We start from the raw sequence: 22,484 nt of genomic DNA, 5'->3' as shown, positions 1-22,484 counted from the left end.
CTGGGCAGGGGTAACGCACACCTTTAATCCCAGCACTCGGGAAGCAGAGGTAGCGGGATCTCTATGAGTTTGAGGTCAGCTGAGGCAGCCACTTCCCTACAGTGACCTAGCTTGCTCTCACTGTGCAGATGTTCCCAACAGAAGCGTTCAGGAAATCCTCTGAACCATTAACTTCTATATCTAAAGTAAAACCTAGTCTGCATGCCTCACTTACGGCTGAGGCCACATGAGAGCTGATACTCCTACACTGGACCAAACATAAAGAGCTGCACTGAAGTAACACAGGCAGGGTTTCGAAAAACCTGTGGGCTTTGGAGTCAAAATTTGATCAAGCTGAGTATCAATTATCAAGCAGAAAACTTGTTGGCTGGAAGAACAGATCAACAGCCCAGTTTCCCAAGACTCAAATAAAATTCATTTATTTAGAAAAATAAACCTATAAAATAGGAATTTCATTCCCAGTACTCCTCTGCCATACTGCAGAAAGAACACTGGATAGCCAAAAACCCATGCTGCAATACAACATGCAAACCACACCTTGGTCAAGGTCAGACAGACCTGGACTTGACACTAGTATGCTTCCAAACCTCAAATTACTGAGCGCTTTTAGGCCTGAGTTTCTTCAGCCATAAAACAGGTACTCTGTTGTCTTAAGAGTTAACTCTCATGAAGCCCTTCTTAGAAGCCGGGCCCCTAGAAGCATGCAATCAGCAACTACTGCTTGCTTTAACCTTTGTTTTTATTATACTAAGTAAAGGAAATTTGGACTGGGTATGCAACTTACTCAGCAGAGTACTGTCTAACATTTACACAGCCCAGGTTAGATCCCCAGCACCACTCAAGCCAGGCTTGACAGTAATGCCAAAGCTCAGGAGGTAGACACAAGTTGGCTATATGAGAGCCAGTCTCTAAAACAAAGCAAAATGAGTACCACATAAAGAAAAGTTAACTCATCTGCTCTTAAGATCCCCACCACTCACCGTGACTCCACACCGTCATCGTAAGAATACCCTCTTCTTGAACGCTCATGGTCTGACCGGCTGTAATCAGAGTAATCTCTATCCCGGGGGGACCTTTCTTGTTCTGCATGCCTAACAGAGAAGAAAACCCAAATTGTCCATCGAAAGCAACTTTGTTATACTTGGAAAGTCAGATATTAGTGATGCCAAACAATGTACAATGCACAACATCGTAACCAAGTGCTCTAACTAATGATTCACTGTGCTGGCACCTATCCACAATCTGAATTACAAAAGCTTCCAGCACGGACACAGCAAAACTCTCCTGCAGTGAACCAAATTTAGTCATCCTTCTTCACACTGCCCTTGGTGACGGGATATATCTGGAAATTAGACATGATGGGCAGCAAGGAGAGGTTATTTTACAAATCCTTACTTGTGCCCACACTGAACGAGTGCTTGTTTGTTGCTTGTTCTATTCAACTCCACTGCAAGCATTATAATCGCTGGATGTTCTCCTGGAAACTGCAGTGCTGGGAACACTGAGCAGACACACAGGGTGGACCACGTTACAGCTACTGTTTGCTTCAAAACTCAGTAAAGTCAGAGAACATCAAGAGAAGTTGAATAATAACCCAGATGGTAATATCATTCGTGTTTCATAGACACATCTACAATTACCCTAGACTTGTGTGTGTCTGATGCTGACAGAGCGAAGGTGACTGGTGAGGGTAGTAAGTGGTCACAAACCAAGACCCTGAAGCAGAGGCCCTGGGAGACACTCAGCAGAGTGGAGTAGGAAGAAAGAGCACAAGGCACCGGGCGCTTCTCCTTTAGGAACTATTTTAATGGTTCTCAGTGACATAGCTGTAGGGCTAATAAAAATGCATGATACACATCACTGGTACTATTTCTAGATTGCTCTATTTTATAATTATGCTATGATGCATATAAAAATGTAACTACAAAAAGCAGTGTGAATGTATCCGAAGCCATAACAACAAAAGCTGGGTGGTGGCAGCGCACACCTTTCATCCCAGCCCTCAGGAGGCAGAAGCAGGTGGACCTCTATGAGTTTGAGGCCAGCCCGGTTCTACAAGAGCTAGTTCCAGGACGGCTACAGAGAAACCCTGTCTTGAAAAACCAAAACCAAAACCAAAAAAAAAAAAAAAAAAAAAAAAATCAACCAAACAAAAAAAAAAACTAAATTATTTGATGAACACAAGAAATTCCCACTTGGCACATACACACAGTGCAGTTACCTGTCTTCTGGGGAGGAGTTCCGGTGGTATGAATTGTGGCTCTCCCTTCTGTCATGACCAGAGGAATGCTTCCCAAGAGAAAAGAAAGAAGAAAGAATGCTTCAAAACCAGCTGTGTTAAACATATCTACACAATATCTGTCTCAGCAAACTAGCAGTACTTCAGAAATCACTTAAAAATTTCATCTCACTTAAATACTATCATGTAGATATATGTCTATGATGTGTGTGAGAGAAACTTCAGACACACATGTTCCAAGACACACATGTGGAGGTCAAAAGAAAATCTGGAAACCGATTCTCTTCTTTCAAGAGTTCCAGGGACGGAACCCAGGCTGTCAGGCTTATATAGCATAGGAAGAAGATGGGCAGGGCATAAAAATAATAACCATGTAAGCCTGACAGCCCGAGTTCAATTCTTAAAACCCACATTAAAAAATAAATACATAAACCACTGTCTGCGGCAGGTGGCACACTTCTGTACTTCCAGTACTCTATGGCGTGTGGGAGGAAGAGATTTAAGAAGAGGCCAGACTGCAGCATAGTGGCAGAATTAACAAGAGAAGACCCTGCCTCAAAATATGAGGCATCTCCCTTCCTCCCTCTCACAAACACAACCAATAAACCATAAAAAAGAAGAAGTGAAGCAGATAGCTCAAATATGTACAATACTGGTTTTATAAAACTTTATACCAAAACGCTGAGCTCAGGGCTGAAGTTGTAGCCCACTGCGGAGCATCTGCTCAGCATGACTGAGGACATGCACCCAGCAACTCCCCATACCCCAACACCACAAGCCAAATACATGCTACAAGATCCACCAAATTCAACAGCAACATAAAACTATGGTGTTTACTAATTACTTATTATGAGCCACATAATATTTCCCATGAGCCCTTAACATTTCCTATGCAGTCATTCAGAAGGACACAAACACAGGAAAGACTCGAGGAACAGAAGATGTTCACACTCAGGAGTTATTTCTAGAGAGTCTATACAGATTTGTATATTAAACGTATTAAACCATATATTGGAGAGAGAAAAAACAGAGACAGATAAAGGAGACATAGGAGCAGACAGATAACAATGAAACTATCCTATCCCCATTTTCTTTTACAAGTGAGGCAATTATTTTGACTACATTAGGAAGACAGCCTCAATTCCGTGCTAATGATTTTTAACACATCTCCGCAACAGCTGTTGTGAACAAGAGGGAGAAGCCAAAAACACAGAAGTGGTGAATCAGGAGGATTATGTAAATACGACCAAGTAACAAATGACTGGCACATTACAGGAAAGCTAGCGTGAGATCTTCAGTAGGGAACAACCACTGTGGCCCACAGCTCTGTGTGACCATGATTTGCATGGAGGTTTAATGGTGATAGACGGTCACAAAATTAAAAAAAAAAAATCTGTAGATATAACCCAAATATTAAAAATACGGATTTCCCTTGTCATAGTTTTAAATTAATACAATAGTTAAGAAAGGAATACAGTCAAAATTTCTTTTAAAAATTCTCCCAATTTGACCTGGTAATGGTGATGCACGCCTTTAATCCCAACACTCGGGAGGCAGAGGCAGTGGATCTCTGTGAGTTCAAGGCCAGCCTGGTCTACAGAGCTAGTTCCAGGACAGACTCCAAAGCTACACAGAGAGACTCTGTCTTGAAAAACCATCTCCATGTTTGTTAACAAAACAAAACCAGGTGGTACTGTTCAGTCATTCAGTGTAAAGACCACAGAGGGCAGAACGAGGAAGTAGGTGGAGCAAGGGCCCAAGCCCCATGGCCCCGAGCATCTCTGGCAGGCCCAGTGATGTCTGCAGGGAGGGTGAAGAGTGTGGCCCCTGCCACACGAGTGAATCGCTAAGGGCTAATTCACATAAGAGATGGAGGTAGACAGAATACAGCTGGCCACTGAGTCTGAAGGACATGCTACCTACTCCTTGCCTGGTGTGGTGTCACAGAAGAGGGACCACTGAAGAAAGCATCTGAGAATGGTTACACGTTTCTCTCTCCTCTGAGTACCAGTGTAAAGACGAGTGCTTGCAGAAGGCTCAAAGACAGTTCTCATGAGTCCCCGTTCTCCTGCTGACACCAGTTTTTAACATTCGGTCAACTACTGAGTCTTCAGGAAGTTAACTGTAGACGAATGCTGCACCAATGAACACAGATCCCAAAGCAGCAGATCGCAGACAGACACAGGAAAGAATCTACTGACAGGGTCAGCTTAGTCCAGCCCTGGCAATGGAAACGCGTAAGGAGGCCGGAGGGTCTTACACCCTGAGAACGGAAAGGACGGCAGAGGCAGCTCTGACAAGCACAAGCCCTATACAGGCCTACGAGTCAGTCCACTTTTCTCTTAGGAAACTTTAGGAGTATGGGAGGGATGTGTGCATGTACTTGTAATAAATAAAAATATATCCTCCCTTTGACTCCATAGCCCAGCAAAGAATACACTGGTTGTTCAAGCACATACGGGATAGAAGTCCAGGGATTTGTTATCTTTCCTAGACGACTCACAGGCAAACTTTGAAAGCTCGTGACTTACTGTTCCTGTCACTGCTCTGACCTCACACTCTGCAACTCTCTCCTCGTCATCTGCTCCAGTCACACCGGACTCTGACCATTCACTTCCTGTCCCCACTTTCTGGCACTTTCTTCCCCTGAATATCCACACGGTTAACTCTCTTGCTTCCAGGAAGACTCCCCTCACATGACTGACTGCCCTGCTTCACAGCAGGTCCTCCTTGCCTCCCTACTAAAAGCTGCAGCACACCAGCTGCCCTTCTCTGCCCTATTTCTCTTCTCCACAGCTGCAGCCTTACACACGCCAGCACGGTGCAGAGCTCAACTGTTCCACCACACTGATGATCCGCTTACTGCTTCCTCACACCCAGAAGGATGAGCACTACTCTGTTAAAAGCACTTGGAGGAGTCACTGTAGCATTCAGTTCACTCTTCATTTGATGAATAAACAAATGTCTACAGTAAAGAACACAGAAGCCCACGTCCTCACATAAACAAACTGGACAGTCATGAAGGAATCTAGACCGAGTGAAGGAAGGAGTTACTTGCCTTGCAAATCACTCAGGGAAGCACACTCCTTGAGAACGATGTTAGTTAGTACCATCTGCATTATTTGTTATCCCTTTTTACACGTGTACACATTCAAGTGATTCCTGGAGAACAGGATGTATGCAATCACATATATCTGTACACACACACACACACACACACACACACACACACACACACACACACACACAAAGATAGCCAGCATGTTTTCTCAACTGCCCCTCTGCTCAATACCTGTTCCACACTAAAACTGTGCCAGAGCGTGCACAGTACCATTCTACCACGCGACTGTCTAACTTTACAAATGCACTGTTATTTAAAGGGCAGGGCATGGCTGACCATAGCTGACATCTTTAGCTTACGTTCAAACACTTACTTTCACGTAGGCCATACTACTTTTTATTTGCAAGTGTCAGCTGACCAACTCGACTCCTTCAGTTAGTTAAAGACACACGCACTCAATGGTCTGACTTCCTTGACCGTCTCCTTTTGCTGTCTCCACGCATCACCTAAAAAACAGTAACAAGAACTTGTTAATGATGGCCAACAGTACAACGGCATGTTCTTTCTACACGTCAGGTCCCTGACCACTTCACTGTCCTTAATTAGTAAAAAGCAGACATAGTAAGTTTATAAAATTTAATCTTTAAATAGTAGCACAAAAGGATGTGTACCTAACATGTATTAGTAAACGAGTCCAAAACCAAGAGAACAAATAGAAGGTCTGTAGCACGAATTTTAATCGGTCTTATTAATAAAATCCCGGAGTCAAGATATTAGGGGATTAAGGTTGAAAAATCAGAGAAACAGAGCAGCCAGTTGTAGAGGCCGGATTATGCAGGCCCATATTCCTACACTGCCTAATGGTCAGAGAATTCTGAGCAACCTACAAGGCGCAATTTGCACCTGCCACACAGAAGGTGGCCGCCTAGCTTTTGACAGTATAACAACCTGGCGCCAACCTAAAAAATGGTCCAGATATGCTAATGTCATTCTCCTCCTTCTATTGTAAATTAGGAGGTCACCTGGGGAAGAGGTGTTTTTCAGTCTATGTGACAAACTAGGCATAGACATGACAATAAGTATAGATGTGACCCAAGGACGTGTTACCTGCCCCCTCAGTTTACCTTGATATAAAAGCTGTTTGGAAAATAAACACAGGTGACGTTCAGAATGTGAATTCAGGATTTGGATGATCCCTGAAAACTCCCTCCCAATGCTATCATGTGAAATGTGTCTCATTTGTTCCCATACCTCCACTGTGGAACGAGAAATGTTTTATGTCTGGGCTGGTCCCCTATAGCCAGTCACTAGTTTTTAACTCTACTGAATCTTTAGACCAAAGGGGCAATCCTGTCCCTACAAATCCTCAGACTGAATGTCATGAGTTCCTATCTCCTCCTTCTTTATATTCCTCTCTCCGCCCAGCGATATCACTCCTGTCTCCACCTCCCTAGTGTTGGGATTAAAGGTGTGAGCCATCACCACTTGGTGCTGTTTCTCTTTCAGACTGATTCAATGATGTGTAGTCCAGAGTGGCCTTGAACTCACAGAGATCTGCCTCCTAAGTATTGGGTTTAAAGGCATGCACCACCACTGCCTGGCTTTATGTGTTATAGCACAAACAAAATATCACAAAAGTCACAAACAAAATGTCACCACAAAGGTCTTATTCTGGTAGGGACCAAACTCAGTTTAAAACCAGAGGTCTTGTAACATAATTGAAATGCTTCAGCAAAGAAAACTTACACTTACATATCAAGTACTGTATATATAAAACAATAAACCAAGGCAGCAATGCCCAATGTTTCCATATCAATTACAAATGAAAGAGCCAATGTTTATGCAGAACAATCACTTGAAATGCACTCCACCTGGAAATAACTTGATAAACTGAGATCTGTCCTAACCTGCTTTACTAAAGGTATAAGGCTCCAGATATATGACATGCACATTTAAAGATGTATTTGGTTCTAAATGAACTAAATGGCTCTAAATGGCTTCTGTGTGTATATGTGCTTGTGTGTATACACGTGTGTATACCCGTGCCTGTGGAGGTCACAAGACAACCTCAGGGGTCTTTCCTCAGGCATCCTCCATCCTTTTGAGAAAGGACCTCTCACTGCCTAGGAACTGCCAAGGAGGTAGGGCTGGCTTGCCTGTGAATCCCGAAGCACTGCCTGTCTCTGCTCCTCTGTGTTGGATTACAGGCAGGAATGGTGCCTGGCTTTTCTACAGAGAGTTCTAGGGGAATCAACCAGGGTCTTCTGCTTGCAAGGCAAGTGTTTTTTTTTTTTTTTTTTTTTTTTTTTAACTGATGAGCTACCCAGCTGCTAATGTCTTCTATTATTTTTCTGCCGAAAATATTTTAGTAATTTCTTTAAAGCGCAGAATTGGTAGTTATGTTCATATAGACCTGCCAATCAAAATTTTATTGTAATTACATACTCAGTTTGTGATGAGAATGAAATCACAAAAATAAAATGAAATAAAGAGAAACGAAAGAACTGAAAGATGCAAGGAGTGAAAGGAACTGTAGTCAGTATTAAAATAAGTGAGTACAACTGGAAAAAAGATGTGAGTGCTGCAAATAGAGAGCTCTTTCCAACACGAGAGCACAGAAAGGGAACTCATTCCAGCACCCTTCACACGAAATGGCTTTTCATGGTCTCTCACCTCCCTTTTGTGATGCCCCGGCTCCTAAGTCTTAGAGAGGAAGGTATAAATGCTTTCCTTAGGGCTCAGTATGGAAGAATCACTTACTCTCAGCACCTTTGGAAGCCATGGGGATCTGATTTTGCCTCCTATTCATTATACAGAGTATTTTCATTAAGACCAAAAGTAGGTGTCCTGGCTAGTTTTTATGTCAACTTAACACACGCAAGTGTTATCTGAGAGGCGAGAACTTTAAATGAGAAAATTACTCCAAAGATTAGGGTATAGACAAGCAATGTAGGGCATTTTTTTAGTGATTGATGAGGGAGGGCCGAGCCCACTGTGGATGGGGTCATCCCTGGGCTGGTGGCACTTGGTTTTACAAGAAAGCAAGCTGAGTGTTACAGGATATTTGATCACACTGTGAACCCCAAGACTGCATTATTTACTGGAAAAACCTGGTTCTAGTTGTGTTGTGGCTCAGCCCTAACACACACCTTTTAATCCAAGAGCTTTCTGTTTATTGCACAGGATTAAATAAAACCAATCACACACCAAGAGGCAGAACAAGCAACCAGTTAACAGGTAGTGAACATAGGATTATTAAGAAAATAGCAGGGAGTAACAGGGAGTCAGGAAGACAGAGAGACGCGTAGGAAGGAGAAGGCAGAGTCACTGGGTTTGAGTTTTCTGAGATGGCATAGAAGAAGGGAGAGGCTTCTGGGATGTTGGTGGAGGACGACAGCTAACTGGGTGCTTTCTCTGCTTCTTACTGAGCCAGCAGGCTTTCACCTCAGCATCTGGTTCCCAATCTTTATTGGGAAAATCGAACAGTTGAGATTTTGTTAAAACAAACAGCTGAGAAAGCCATGAGTAGCAAGCCAGTAGGTACACTCCTCTATCAGCTCCCGTGTCCAGCTAGCTGCCTTGTTTGAACTCCTGTCTTGACTTCCCTCGGTGGACTGTGATCAAGATATGTAAGTGAAATAAACCTTCCTTACTGAGTTGTTTTTGGTCGTGGTATTTCATTACAGCAACTGAAACCCTAAGTGAGACAGTGGCATTTGTCTATGAGTATTAACATATTTAGAAGGCATTATGACATTACCTGCTTAACTAAACAGTAAGTTCCCCAATAAGGCCCGTGACTTCTCCAGCCAGCTACTTGACTGGGCTTACACTTTCATGCATGAGTTTCCTCCTTTGGAGTGGGCCTCAAACAATCAAAAGTGGTTGGTTACACCCATACCAGTGGTGTCACTCATTATTACACAAGTGGCCACATCCTACCTGGCAGGTTGGCATTGAAGTTTGTAGGATTCACATCTGAGTACTTATTTCCTTTCCTTCCTCAGCAACCTGTACCTGTTCCAGCCCACTAGCCAACAGGGAGTAGCATGTGTAAGATGCACTTCCAACTGTGACCCACAACCTATCCAGTAATTACACCTTCAAAACATGGGCAAATACTCCAAATGGATGGCCTGCATGGCCGCTAGACTCTCCACAAGCACAACACTTCTGCCACTGTTACCTGGGTGTGTTCAATCCATGAGATATGCAACACAGGTAGGAACTAGCCATGCAGCAAAAGCAAAGAGTTATTCTGATAGGGGACTCCATACGTATGGGCTCGGTGACTTCGCATCACTTGAGTAAACAGAACACACAGAAACTGGACATAAACTGATAAACTGAGATGGGCCATAGAGACCCATGAAGCTAAACCACGAAAGGCTTTTTAAAGATACAGCAGATCTGTGAAATTCTCGATCACAGACAGTACTAGACACTTTAACTGATTCCAATTCTAAAATTAAGTTTGAAAGGGGGAGGGTGGTTTTTTAAAATTATCTCAGCTCTACAAAGGCCTTAAGCTATTTTGACAATGTATCAAACCCCTCATTCTTGGCACCACCAAGCTGTCATAATCTGCATCAAGGTAGCACTATTAGGCGCTGTGCCCTTCAGGGAGGCATTACAAGAGGAAACTGGACCCTTGATACTATCTTGTGTCCTCCCCTCCCCCAAATCACATCTGGGCCACAGCTTTGCTGATTAAATTCAGGGCTGAATATATTCTGCCGGCTCTCACAGAATTCATGGAAATGACCTTTCTGATCATTTTTTGTTTATTTTTTTTAACGCATAGTCTCTCCATAGAGAAACTTACAGCGTAGCCTCTAAAAACACAGCACTATCGCCTGCCACAGCAGCTCTGGTCTAGAAAAATCTACTCTAATAAACTGATACAGAACTCATGGGATGGCGGAGCTTTGTCCAGCTTAAGCCACTAATGAGTTAGGGTCAAAGACAGATTAAACATCAGTTCACTCTGAATCTCTCATCCTAGCTGATTAATTCTCCAATCACCGGAGCTTTCCTAGAAAAGGAAGCCCCACACTTGTTTTTCTGCTTTAGCTCACTAGGATTTACTGATGTGTCGCAAAACCCACTCCTCTGGCCATGTGCTCACTCTTATGAAAATCCTTTCAAAGTGTGTGCTATGGTAAACATTCAAATGCCTAATCCCATGTTCACCTGGGAGATGTACGAAAAAGTTTTAACAAGCAGGGGTGGGGGTTTTGCTGAAATCCGTATTAGAGGTCTTTGTGCTCCATCACCCTCCCTTTAGCAATCTCAGAAAACAAGGGAAATCCGACAGAACAGCCCTCAAAGACACTAGTTCTGACCAACTGTATTACTAATAGCCACTTCCTTTTGGAACTAGTCTATGCCCCAACTGAGTGACTAGGCCAGTCATGAGCAAGGCAGGGATGCTGGTGATGGTAAAAAAAATACAGTCTATGAAATAACAGTGCACGATTCACAGACCATGTAGGTCGTTTTTACATGTAAGGGTGTTGGTCTCAGCAGAGCTCAGCAAGAGGCTATAGGGTCCTCTGAAACTGGTTTTGCAAATGGTTGTGATGCACCATGTGGGTGCCTGGAACCGAACCCGGGTCTTCTGCAAGAGCAGCGAGTGCTCTTAACCTCTGGGCTATCTCTCCAGCGGCTCACCGTGCTTTATATAACTCAATTCATGCTTTCCAAAATCATTCTCCACGTACCTCAAATAAACGTTAGCGGCTGTAATGAATAAAACCGTCTCGCAATTACAGTAGGTGAAAATAGCTGGCACGTTGCTGTTTGTTACATGGGGCCTGCAGCTTGCCAGGGGCAGTGGCTGCAGATCTGTAGTTTGGAACTTAAGAATAGCACAGGTATTTAGAGTTAGGATTAACACGCACCACGCGAAACATGGAGCACTTGGGCTAAGGCACACAACAAAGTTCCAGTCAAGTCGATGGGAAAGAAGCTTAAATGAAAACGTAATAGAGTTGGCCGGTGGGCTATTAAGCTGGAATGTGGCAAGAGCGGGACTACAGTTTTTTGTTGCCAACCCTAAGTCCTGGGGAGTCGACAGAGAAAGTCCCGGGGTTTCCAGGGCCGCAAGAGATGAGTGTCTGAAGCAACGCACGGGGACGAGCAGGGGACTTCAGTTACCAGGACTGCGAGGTCAGGTGTCCGCCCCGAGAACCTGGACCACAGCCCAACCGCGCACTCCCCGCCACCGGCGCCAGGCCCAGCCCGCTCAAGCCGCAACGCGCGGGACGCTGGTGGAGACAGCGCAGCCACGCGCGGAAAAAGAGGCCCACCCCGCCATCACCCACTCGCATGCCCCTGTCCTCTACACGCGACCTGGTAACCCGCAGCCCCCACTGTGGCTCCTTGTCTATCCCGAGTCTCCAGAGTTCGGTAATTACCTAAAACGCCACCGTGCCGCCATCACACCGGAAGTACGTCACTTCCCCTTCCCGGGTGAAGGCAGTGCGAGAAATTGGTGAAAACCTGAGTAAATTGACTCGTTAGTATCCTATACTATTAATGATAATACCGTATATTAGTACCAGAGGCAAAAAGCAATGCTGCTAAACACACCGTCCCGCCTTATCAAGACCGTGCGAAAATATTAGTCCATGTAAACTACAAAGTCCAGCACCCTCTGGTAGCGCGGACGGAAATGAGAATACGCAAGCAAAGATAACCGCGATGCTTCGTGGGAATTGTAGTTTGTATGGGGGGGTAGGCGTTCACAATAGAGCAACTTGTTTGTGAACTAGGTTTCAAGGCATGCATCTTATTCTAACAATGCCCGTCTTCTATTACCATAAAAAGTAGCTCTTAATAGTCACTTTTTTTTAGCAGTGTTAAAGCTTAACGTTGATATGCAAGTACTCTGCCATAGAGCGTTAGTATAAAGATCTTAAAAAGATTAGACATCCCAGCCAGGTAGTGGTGGCTAACGCCTTTAATCCCAGCGCTCAGGAGGAAGAGGTAGGTGGATCTCCTGAGCTTGAGGCCGGCCTGGTCTTACAGAGTGAGTTTGAGGACAACCAGAGCTGTTATACAGAGAAACCCTGTCTCAACTTCCCTCCACCCCGCAAAGAAAAGAAAAGAAAAAAAAAAAGAGTAAAGATCCCATTCAGGCTTTCAACAAAAGCTTTACCAAAAGTCTGTTTAGCAATTAAAAAAAAATGTAAGTGACAAAATGTTTAGTATCTATTAAGTTCCAAGATTTTAAAATCAAGTGACTTGAAGACAATCTAATCATAACTGACGTGATGTAATGGGGAGCAAAATTGAAGGCCCAACATGGTGGTACTCACTCATAAGTGGTTTTTAAACATAAAGCAAAGAAAACCAGCCTACAAGTCACAATCCTAAAGAACCTAGACTGTTGGAGGAGGCCACTTGTTTGTTTCCTGACTGCCCAGAAACCAAAATAATCACACAGAAACTGTATTAATTAATTAACTGCTTGGCCTATTAGCTCTGGCTTCTTATTGGCTAATTATTACATATTTAATTCAACCCATTTCTATTAATCTGTATATCGCCACATGACTGTGGCTTACTGGCTAAAGTTCTGGCCTTTATCTCAAGTGGGGCTACATGATTTCTCTCTGATTCTTCCCTTCTTTCTCCCAACATTCAGTTTAGTTTTTTCCCTGCATACCTAAGTTGTGCCCTGCTATAGGTCCAAAGCAGTTTTTTTATTCATGAGTGGTAATCACTGCATACAGAAGGGACTCCCACATCACCTCCCCTTTTCTGTTTAAATAAAAAAGAAGGTTTTTAACTTTAACAAAATAAAATTACATAAAACAATTATCAAGCAAGAATTACAGCTATAATATTTATATCGATCTTTTATCAAAACAAAATATTATTATAACTATTCTTCAACTCCATCAAAGACTCCGGAAGAATATATTACCCAAGTAAGCAGGAAGCACATTGTAAACAACTTCCAAAACTCTAAAAATGACAGAGACATTTCACTGCCTGGACAGTTACCCAAGTTCTTCTGTACAATTGGGGCATCCATCTTCAGCCTACAGGCCCATAGAATCCAGTAGACTTTTCCATGAAGCACAAAATTTCAAAGACAATTCCACCTCTATTAGCAGTTTGTCAGTCACTTTTTTCTGTGTCCTGCAGAATGTCTAGCAGACTCTTTCATGAAGCAGGATCCCCGAAGGACAGTCTCATCTTTAGGCAAGTTCAGTGGTCATTTCTCTGTGGGTCTAGCATGTCCAGTTCATACATCATACCATAAAGCAGTCCAGGAGAGAAGTTTCTTGCCCAAATGCCTAGCAACTCCATAAGGAGCCTCTTTGATGCCCATCATCCTCTTGAAGTAGATTTGTGCTGCCAGGAGCACAAATGTGTCTCATGTCATGAAAAATCCTAACTTCTTAAAACGTTTTAAAAAAAAACATTTAAATGCCATATTCTATAGTCTTTGAAAGGTTTGAAGAATACCTATCTATCTAAAATACATCTCTATACATGTAGAAAAATCTAACTAACATAACTACAAGCTTGACTTTTATAGATGATTATCTATTAATACATATTTCTTAATTATTCATTACATTTTTGAATGAGCTGGACAAACATGATACTTTAATCAATAATAGTATATAGTAATTTTTTGAGAGGTGTTCAAGCCAATCTTTCAAGGTGTCTTGGTCCATAAAATCATATTTTATGTCTGGAAGCAATACACAGGTTTTCATTCTTTGTGGAAGCAAAAGAAGAACCTCTTTTCCAAAGCAACAAATCCTTAGATCCATATTTTGAATTAAAGATAGCATATATATAGGCTTAGCTTAGTAGTGCCCAGAATCAAATGTCTCTCTGTAGTCAAAAAATTCAAAGATAACACAATAATATACATAATCCAATCCAGACTCTCTGTGAATTTTCCATCTTTAAGTGCCTTGTTTTTACTCTATTACTTTTTCTACAAATTTTATGTTTATTTTATTATCTTTACTCCTTTAATTTATGGCTGTCTGTACTCGGTCTCTTTAAAGACTTTGTTTTATTTTTTTAAAAAAACATTCACTTCCTTTTATAACTCTCTATACTCTTTTTCTTTTCTCTCCCAAGCCTACGTACATTTATCCAACACTGTGACCCATTTAGAGGTTGTTTATGTCTGAATCTGTCCTATTGAATATATTTAATTCTTTACTGTCTTGAAGAGCTTTTAAAATGGTAAGCAGCTTGGTTGCAGTGGCTCTGGATGCTGGCTCTGCCTCTCTCTACTTTCAAAATAGTGGAGGTATCATTACTGCCAGGTCTGGAACTATCAGGTAGGAGCTGTGCTCAGCACTATAACTCTGAGAGTGAGCATGCAGCACATAAACCCTTTTTATCTGAGTAATAGCTAGATATGTCATGCAGAGTATTGCGCAGCCTGGAAATATCTCTGTGCATGGCAGCAGGAATCCTCCATGCTCTCCTGCCTGTGCACTTCTAGCTGTCCTGATCCTGCCACCTGCCCAGGTTGCAGGGGTGCTGAGCTGAGGACATGGTCTCAGCTACTTTCTCAAGTGGGCATACAAGCACCTGGGCCCACAAACCCCATTCAAGTGTCCCATAGCTGGACCTCCAGAAAGAGTCAGAGTTTGTGCTGGCAGCACAGCCCAGAAAGCCGGCATTTCAAAACCGTGGCTTTTTTCCTGCTACTGTTGAATCAGAAAAACCTTTCCTAAAGGAGCTGTAGTGTGCTGCCAGCAAGCAAAGCCCACTCAAAAAAAAAAAAAAAAAAAAAAAAAAAAAAAAAAAAAGAAAAGAAAAGAAAAATGTGGCTAAACTTTGTTTTTTAGTATTTAGAATTCCTTTGCAAGCCCTCTCAGGTTTTAAGTGGATTTTAGTTGGCCACATGGGTGCCAATTTGTTGGAGGAGGCTGCTTGTTTGTTTCCTGGCTGCCCAGAAACTGAAATAATCACACAGAAACTGTATTTATTAAATAAATGCTTGGCCTATTAGTTCTAGATTCTTCTTGTCTAACTCTTATATATTAATTTAACCCATTTCTATTAATGTCTATCGCCACAGCTAATGTTCGGGCAGCATCTATCTCCAGTCGGGCTACGTGGCTTCTCTCTAACTTTGCCCCTCTTTCTCCCAGCATTCAGTTTAGTTTTCTCTGCCTACCTAAGTTCTGCTCTGCTATAGGTTGAAAGTAGTTTCTTTATTCATTAATGATAAACACGGCATAAAGAGGGGACTCCCACATTACTAAACAACAATGAGGACTCTAAAAGAGACATACATGGATCTAATGTGCATGTGAAGTAGAAAAAGACAACATCTCCTGAGTAAATTGGGAGCATGGGGACCTTGGGAGATGGTTAAAGGGGAGGGGAGAGGCAGGAAGGGGAGCAGAGAAAAATGTAGATCTCAATAAAAGTCAATAAAAATATATAATGTGAATATAAAATTATCTTAGCAATTTTATATTTTATCAATGCTTCCCATGAAGCAAGAGCTTATTATAGTTATTCTTCCCCATACTCACTCCTCTGCCATGTCTTAGTATTGTATTGTGAATTTCACATATGAATATCAATTCTACTTTCATCCCTTCACCTCCAATATTTCTCACACCAAACCATGAATGAAAGAAAAAAAAGAAAGAAAATGGAAAGGACATGACCGCTACTAGGTATGTATGGTAGGGGAGAAAGTTCATTATACATACGTGTGTGTGTGTGTGTGTGTGTGTGTGTGTGTGTGTGTGTGTGGAGAGAGAGGGAGAGAGAGCATAGCAACAAGAGACAGGGACATCTGGGAGGCTTCAGAGTGGACAGGACCCTTAGCCATGTGAGGAGAGAGGGAAGCCAGGTGCAGCAGCCAGGAGGAAACAAAACAAAACAAAAAACTAGGTAACCAAACTGGTTGGATTATATAGGGAAGGGCAACTGGGAGAAAGTAGCCCAGCCCCTGGGCTGGAAACATTTAGAGTAGGAGGTGGGGTATCCAAGCCAGGAGGACCCTATACCAGGTCGGGCTGAAGGGTGCTGGGTGAGGTTTGCTTTGATATGTTAAGCAGGCCTTTCAGCTGTGTGTCCCAGGTTTGAACCCTAACAACCTGCATTTTTTCCCTCCCAGCTTTCTGTATTCTCTCTCACACTTTGTGCTCCCTATATATGTCTTGCTTCCTGACACACTCCTGGACCACCTGCCTAGAGGTGTCACTGCACCCAGTCCCATATCAATTATCACTCGAGAAAATGTCTCCGAAGGCTTGTCTATAAGCTAATCTGGTGGGGCGTCTTCTCAGTTGAGGCTCCCTCTTTTCAGACGACTCTAGCTTGTGTCAAGTAACAGTTAGCTAACCAACACCCCATGTATATGCATATATTTTAAGAAGGTTCTGCAGTACTAAGTTTCCATATGGCATTTTCAAAAATTTGACATTATCCTAGTCAGAGCAGCTAAGATACAAAAACCAAATAACAAGGTGTGGATGTGGGGAAAGAGAACCCTTATTCATTGCTGTGGGAGTGCAAACGGGTACAGCCACTATGGAAATCAGTGCGGAGCTTCCTCAGAAAGCTGGGATACTACACAACCTAGATATACAACTCCTGGGCATATATCCAGAGGCTCTTCATCCTACCACAGAGATACTTGGTCATCCATGTAATTGCTGCTGTATGCACAGAAGCCTGGGAGTGAAAACAACCTTGATGTCAATCAGTTGATGGATGGGTTATAAAACATGCAGAATACACAGTGGACTATTATCTGTAAAGAAAAATGAAATGTACAGGTAAGTGCATGGAGTTGGACACCATCACTCAGAGTAAGGTAACACAGACCCCGAGAGACAAATATTACATATTCCCTCTCATACATGGGCGCTAGATTTGAAACTTTAGATTTGTATGTTAAATTGGGGTACCCATAGAAGTCAGGAAACTATTAAAAGGCCATAACTGGTGCTTTAAGGGAAGGGGGAAAGAACACATCGGAGATGAAAGGAGAAAGGGGAATAATGGAACAGGAAGGGTTAAATGGGGTCAGAGATGGAAGGGGAGGGTGGAGGTGGCTGTATGAGAAAGGATAACTAATAAGGTCTTATTTCATGGATGACATTGATAAAGCCCTTATGAAACAGCTAAGATAATTTTACTTCATTCTGATATGATTACTAGTGTATTAAATTGACCACAGCCGTTTGGCCTCCTTCTGAATAAGTTTGTTTTGTTCTAAGGTTTAAATGAAAACTCTTTTTTGGGCAGCAGGGTAGTGTTGGTGTCCCTGTCCTCGACTGTCTCAGAACTCAGTAAGAGCTCCCCTTGGTCCTCTGAACTAAGGACATCCTGTGGGCTGTCCCTTGTCATAGGTTGCTTAAAAATGTCAGGGGCCAAAAAAAAAAAAAAAAAAAAAAAAAAAAAAAAAAAAAAAAAAAAAATCAGGACTTCTGAGGTTCAGTTCTGCCCCAAAGTGGATGATAGATTTAATCGAATCCAACTATATGAACCAAGCTCCAGCAAAAGAAAAGAACAATTATAGTAGACTTAAACAAGCGTGTTTTCAATGTGGTTGTTTATCCAGATGACTTTCGGTCTTAATGTTCTGTCTTTCTATGAAGAGACACGATAGCTCATTCTTTCTTTCTTCTCAAGTTGTTTCAAATCCTTAATTTAGTATACCATGTCTTAGGAACTGAATTCTCTCTAACACTTACGAATCAAGAAAATGCTATTTTTATCAGGTTTCCTTACTTTTGCAGGGATATAATCTTTGCATAAATTCATATGAATCATTTCTCCTTTTTAGACAGGATATAATTTGACAAATCAATAATGCAGTGAAATTATATGTGACGGGTGACCTTTGCAAATGGGTCTCGTGTAAACACATGCCAACAAGGGGGTGTTTTCTGCGGAGAGCACAGAGACTTTATTGACTGAGATTCACTGTGAAGGCCAGAGAGACGAGGAACAGTCATTGCCTTAGAATGCTAAACTGGTAGGAAAGTCCTCGGTATTCTCTTCTCTAGTGAAGCTTGGATTCCAGCTTATAGAGAAGAGAGAAGGTAGACAGATTGTAAAACTTAAATATCCAAGCAAAACTTAGATTCTGTGGCTACAGAGGGAGGGGAGGGAAGAGTCAACACACTAATGGGGTCTGGAAATGTGTAAGGGTAGTTAAAGCTGTCCCTATGCCAAGAGACTGTTGGTGTTTCGGAGGAGATGGGCAATCGGGAGTGGGCAGAGAGTTCTAGGAAGAGCTTTCCCACCTAATGCCTCTGGAGTACCATGAGAAATTTAGATTATAGTTTCCATTTTGGTTTAGAGGCATGGATTTTTACACACCACCACCCCCCTTTACCCAAGCCAGTGTGTGGGGCTCATGAAAAAGATAAGTTTAAGCAAACAAAGGATTTACCCTTGCTTCCCAAATCTACTTTGTAATATGTCTGGTCCTATTACGGTTACACCTAAGAGCATCTTTAATCTAAGTACAAAACAGTTATAGCCTCGTTTTTAAAAGCGAGTACAGATTCCTGAAAGCGAATAGTCTTCTATCAACTTTTTATAATAATTTTGTGCAGGCTGCCTAAATCTCAGATGAACATATTAGTCACGCTGAAAAGCGAAAGCTTCGCCTCACTGTTGAGTGACTCAATTCATCTGCCATGCTGGATGTTTTCACAAGTGCTCAGTGCTTATGTAACCCCCATGTAATAACTTAAGAGTACTCCTGGAACTATTTTTGACAGCTTCTACAAAAACACTTTAATTGGGGTAGCCAGCAGCAGCTTTTAACTGCCACAGGGGATGTTTTGATTTGGGAAGTGGGTGGAAACAAAACAAAAGCTTCACGGAAGAGGAAGGATTCTGAACTCTCCCCAAAAGCTGCCCCCACTTGTGTTTTTCTTTCTGATGTTATTTCCAAAAAGCTGTTCTTTGCAGACAAATGTGAATGTCTCCAGAAAGTAAACAGGGCCTTTTTTTTTTTTTTTTTTTTTTTTTTTTTCTGTAACGGAAAGCAGAGGCAGGTGAAAAGTTTGAAGAAGGCAAAGTGGAGGTGAAGGGAAAATGGAACCTAAGAGCAAAGTTGAGCTCAAAGGAGCCAAGAACGTGTGAGGAGAGAGGGGGGGGGCGGGTAGTGAAGGATGGCTGTGGAGCTCTGAGGGGGAGTCAGGCTGCAATGATCACCATAGGCTTGATCACCATGGTGCCAAGACGGAAAGGAATCTCTTCAGGGCGTGGGGAATTGATCTGATAAATGCAAACTCTCAGCAGCGATTAGGTCACTGGAAACTGGAGGAAACCTACTAACCAAGCCTGTCTGCAGATGTTGGCCTCTGTACAGGAAGAGCAGGGGAGCAACTCAAGACATTGGGACCGGTGGCGCATGGTGGTTCATACTGATGGCTACAGCCAGAATGTCTAAACTCAAGAGTTGTCACTTGTGTGGTTCATTATCCCATAATACACAAATCAATCACCAATTGTAGTTTCTGTGGCTCAGTTATCAAGAGACACCCTATCTGGGTTCTCTGGGTCTTCATCTCAGACTCCAAGGTTGCCATCAATGTGTCAGTGAGGGTGTTAGTAGACACAAGGCCGGATGGGTAGAAGATTGCATCTGGCTATTGCCTGAATCTTTGCCTCTCTACAAACTTCATAGGCTGAAATTCTGCACCCCAGAAGGTGACGGCATTAGAAGATGGATAGGTCCGGTTAGGAAATGACTATGTCATGGAGTAGAGCCCACAGGAATAGAGTTAGCACCTTATGTAAGAGGCCCGACGTGTCTTGTTTGCCCTTCCATCATCCGAGGGCACAGCTTGAATGTGCCATCTATGAGAACAGCCCTCACTGGCTACAAGACTGGCCAGTTCTTTGATGTTAGGTAGACAAGCCGCACAGAACTGTGAGAAACAAATGTTTGTTTTTGCTTTTCACTGGTTCATTCTTTATAAATCGCCCTGGCTTATAGTATTTTGGTTTTGGCAGACCAAACAGACTAATAAGACACATCCCTGGGCTCCCTTCTGTGATGGTTGGCAGGTCTCAGGCCCTCACTGGCTGGTATTCACGGACTTTCTCTTTGCTGCTAATGGGGAACCCTTACTAGGTAATTCCAAACAGACACTTCATCATAGTGAATCAGTAGAAAAGGGTGGGAGGACATAGCTTAGCCTCAGCAGAGATATCTTGCCATTTTTACAATGTTCTGTGGTAGGATTATGGTGGTGTCGGGGTGGGGGGGAAGTGAAAGGAATCTCCTCCCTGTCTAAATAGTAATCAGCTCAACGCAGGCAGAACAGGAGGAGAAACATGCATGGGAAAACCCACAGCATGGGAAATACCTTCAAATAAGATCTGCCGGCAGGTGGGTGAGGTGGAGACATCTTCTCAAGCCACAGGAAGGAACAAAAGCTTGGGAGGAGTGGGTTACAGTACTTCCCATGGTGGTGCTGGCGTGCTGTGTGAGAAACATGGGCAGGAGTACACGGTGGAATAAAGGCCATGCTATGTAGTCTGACTCCTCTCGGATGCTTCCCTCGTTTCTGGGCTTTGATGAGAGTTTGGGGAGGAAGGAAACTGCTTTCCTTTTATTTTTAAACTTTATTGCTATTGCTGCTGTTGCTACCTTTATTCAGAAGAAACCCTTCTCTTTCAGATGTAAGAACTTTGGAGAGAATTCCTCCCTGGGGCTTCAGCGGAGAAGAGACCAGCAGGACCTTCACTGAAGGTGGCAGCTTCAGGAGTCTTGGCACGCCCGTGTGCCAGTGCTGAGCTCTGGTATTAAATGACAGTGAAAGCACGCTCTTGTTTAGGTCTGGGCTCCCCCAGAAAGCCTTGACAGATTTGATGAAACAGGACAAATGAAGTCACTCATACCGAGAAGCCACCAAACCAAACCAAAGTCAAACTGTCAACTGACCGACCTTTAGAAGAAAGAAACATTCATTTTTCCCAACAGGTTAGTTTCACGGAACCTGAAGCAACCTGATGTTAAGCAGTCAGTTACTTTTCTGTTCTTCTGTTTTCCTGTCTGAGCCTTACAGGAATGGGACTTTGAAAGGACTGATTCATTTTCCCCCTTGTTTCTGTTTTCTTCAGCCCTTCCTGACCCTGGAGATGCCGCCTTCTGCTCACTTCAGCACTGTACTCATTCTGTTTTATGGGATAACGTGTTCCCTGATTCTAGAGTTGTAAGTAAAGCCAGTTAGTGTCCTCATCCTCGTCACTGTCCTCCTCTCCTCTCCTCTCCTCTCCTCTCCTCTCCTCTCCTCTCCCTCCTCTCCCTCCTCTCCCCCCTCCCCCTCCTCCCCGCCCCTCCCCTCCCTCCTCTCTCCCTCCCTCCCTCCCATCCTTCCTTCCTCTTTCTTTTTCTCCTTCCTCTCCTTTTTCTTGTCTTTAAGTCACTAGGGCCACTTGAAGGGCCCCTCAGGTGCCTCCTCTACCACAAATGTAAGGAAACATGCTATGGAACAGGGTATTTAAGTACAGATGTGTTACATTTGTTTGTGTTGCAGAAGAATTGTTTAACTCTGTTATGATGTGTTATACTTGTTTAACTATGTAAAGATATGTTGCACTTATCCTTGCCTGCCTAAGGCACCTGATTGGTCTAATAAAAAGCTGAACAGTTAATACAGAGTAGAGGGATATGCAGGGATGGTGGGCAGAGAGAATAAGTAGGAAGAGGGATCTAGGCTTCAGAGAGAACAAGGGAGAAAATGAGGGAGATTCCAAGGACCAGTCAGGCAAGCAACTGCCAGCAAGCCAGACACAGAGGAAGCAGGAAAAGAGAACATACAGAATGAAAGTAAGGTAAAGGAGGCTGGAGAGAAGGCTTAGAGGTTAGGAGTTCAATTTATAGTAACCACAAGGTGACTAACAACCATCCATTATGAGATTTGGTACCCTCTTCTGGCCTGCAGGAAGGGAGAACACTATACATAATAAATAAATTAATCTTTTTTTAAAAAAAGAAAGGAAGGTAAAAAGCCCCATGGCAAAATGCAGATGAAGAGAAACAAGTTAAATTAAGTTATAAGAGCTGATGAGACAATCATAAGATAAAGCCGAGTGTTCATAATTAATAATAAACTCCATGTCATAAAATTTGGGGACTGGTGGTCCAAAAAGCTATCTACAAATTTACCAAGCTTTCATTTCCTTTATCCCAAGACAAGG

The 22,484-nt window shown here is 42.9% G+C and overlaps 1 protein-coding gene across 1 annotated transcript in view; it reads right to left on the bottom strand.

Moving 5' to 3' along the window:
* Cwc22 (CWC22 spliceosome associated protein homolog) overlaps positions 1-11,845 on the bottom strand; it is a 41,438-nt gene extending 29,593 nt beyond the window's left edge. The window contains exons 1-4 of the mRNA XM_038337328.1: positions 11,720-11,845; positions 5,674-5,806; positions 2,222-2,289; positions 981-1,091 (exon numbers count right to left, since the gene is read on the bottom strand). Coding sequence (XP_038193256.1) covers positions 981-1,091; positions 2,222-2,289; positions 5,674-5,688 — 194 coding nt within the window. The 5' untranslated portion in view covers positions 5,689-5,806; positions 11,720-11,845. The remainder of the gene's footprint in view (positions 1-980; positions 1,092-2,221; positions 2,290-5,673; positions 5,807-11,719) is intronic.
* Positions 11,846-22,484: the final 10,639 nt, after the last annotated feature.

Source organism: Arvicola amphibius, chromosome 7 (assembly GCF_903992535.2).
Source record: "Arvicola amphibius chromosome 7, mArvAmp1.2, whole genome shotgun sequence".
NCBI lineage: Eukaryota > Metazoa > Chordata > Mammalia > Rodentia > Cricetidae > Arvicola > Arvicola amphibius.
This window is presented reverse-complemented; position numbering and strand designations above follow the sequence as displayed.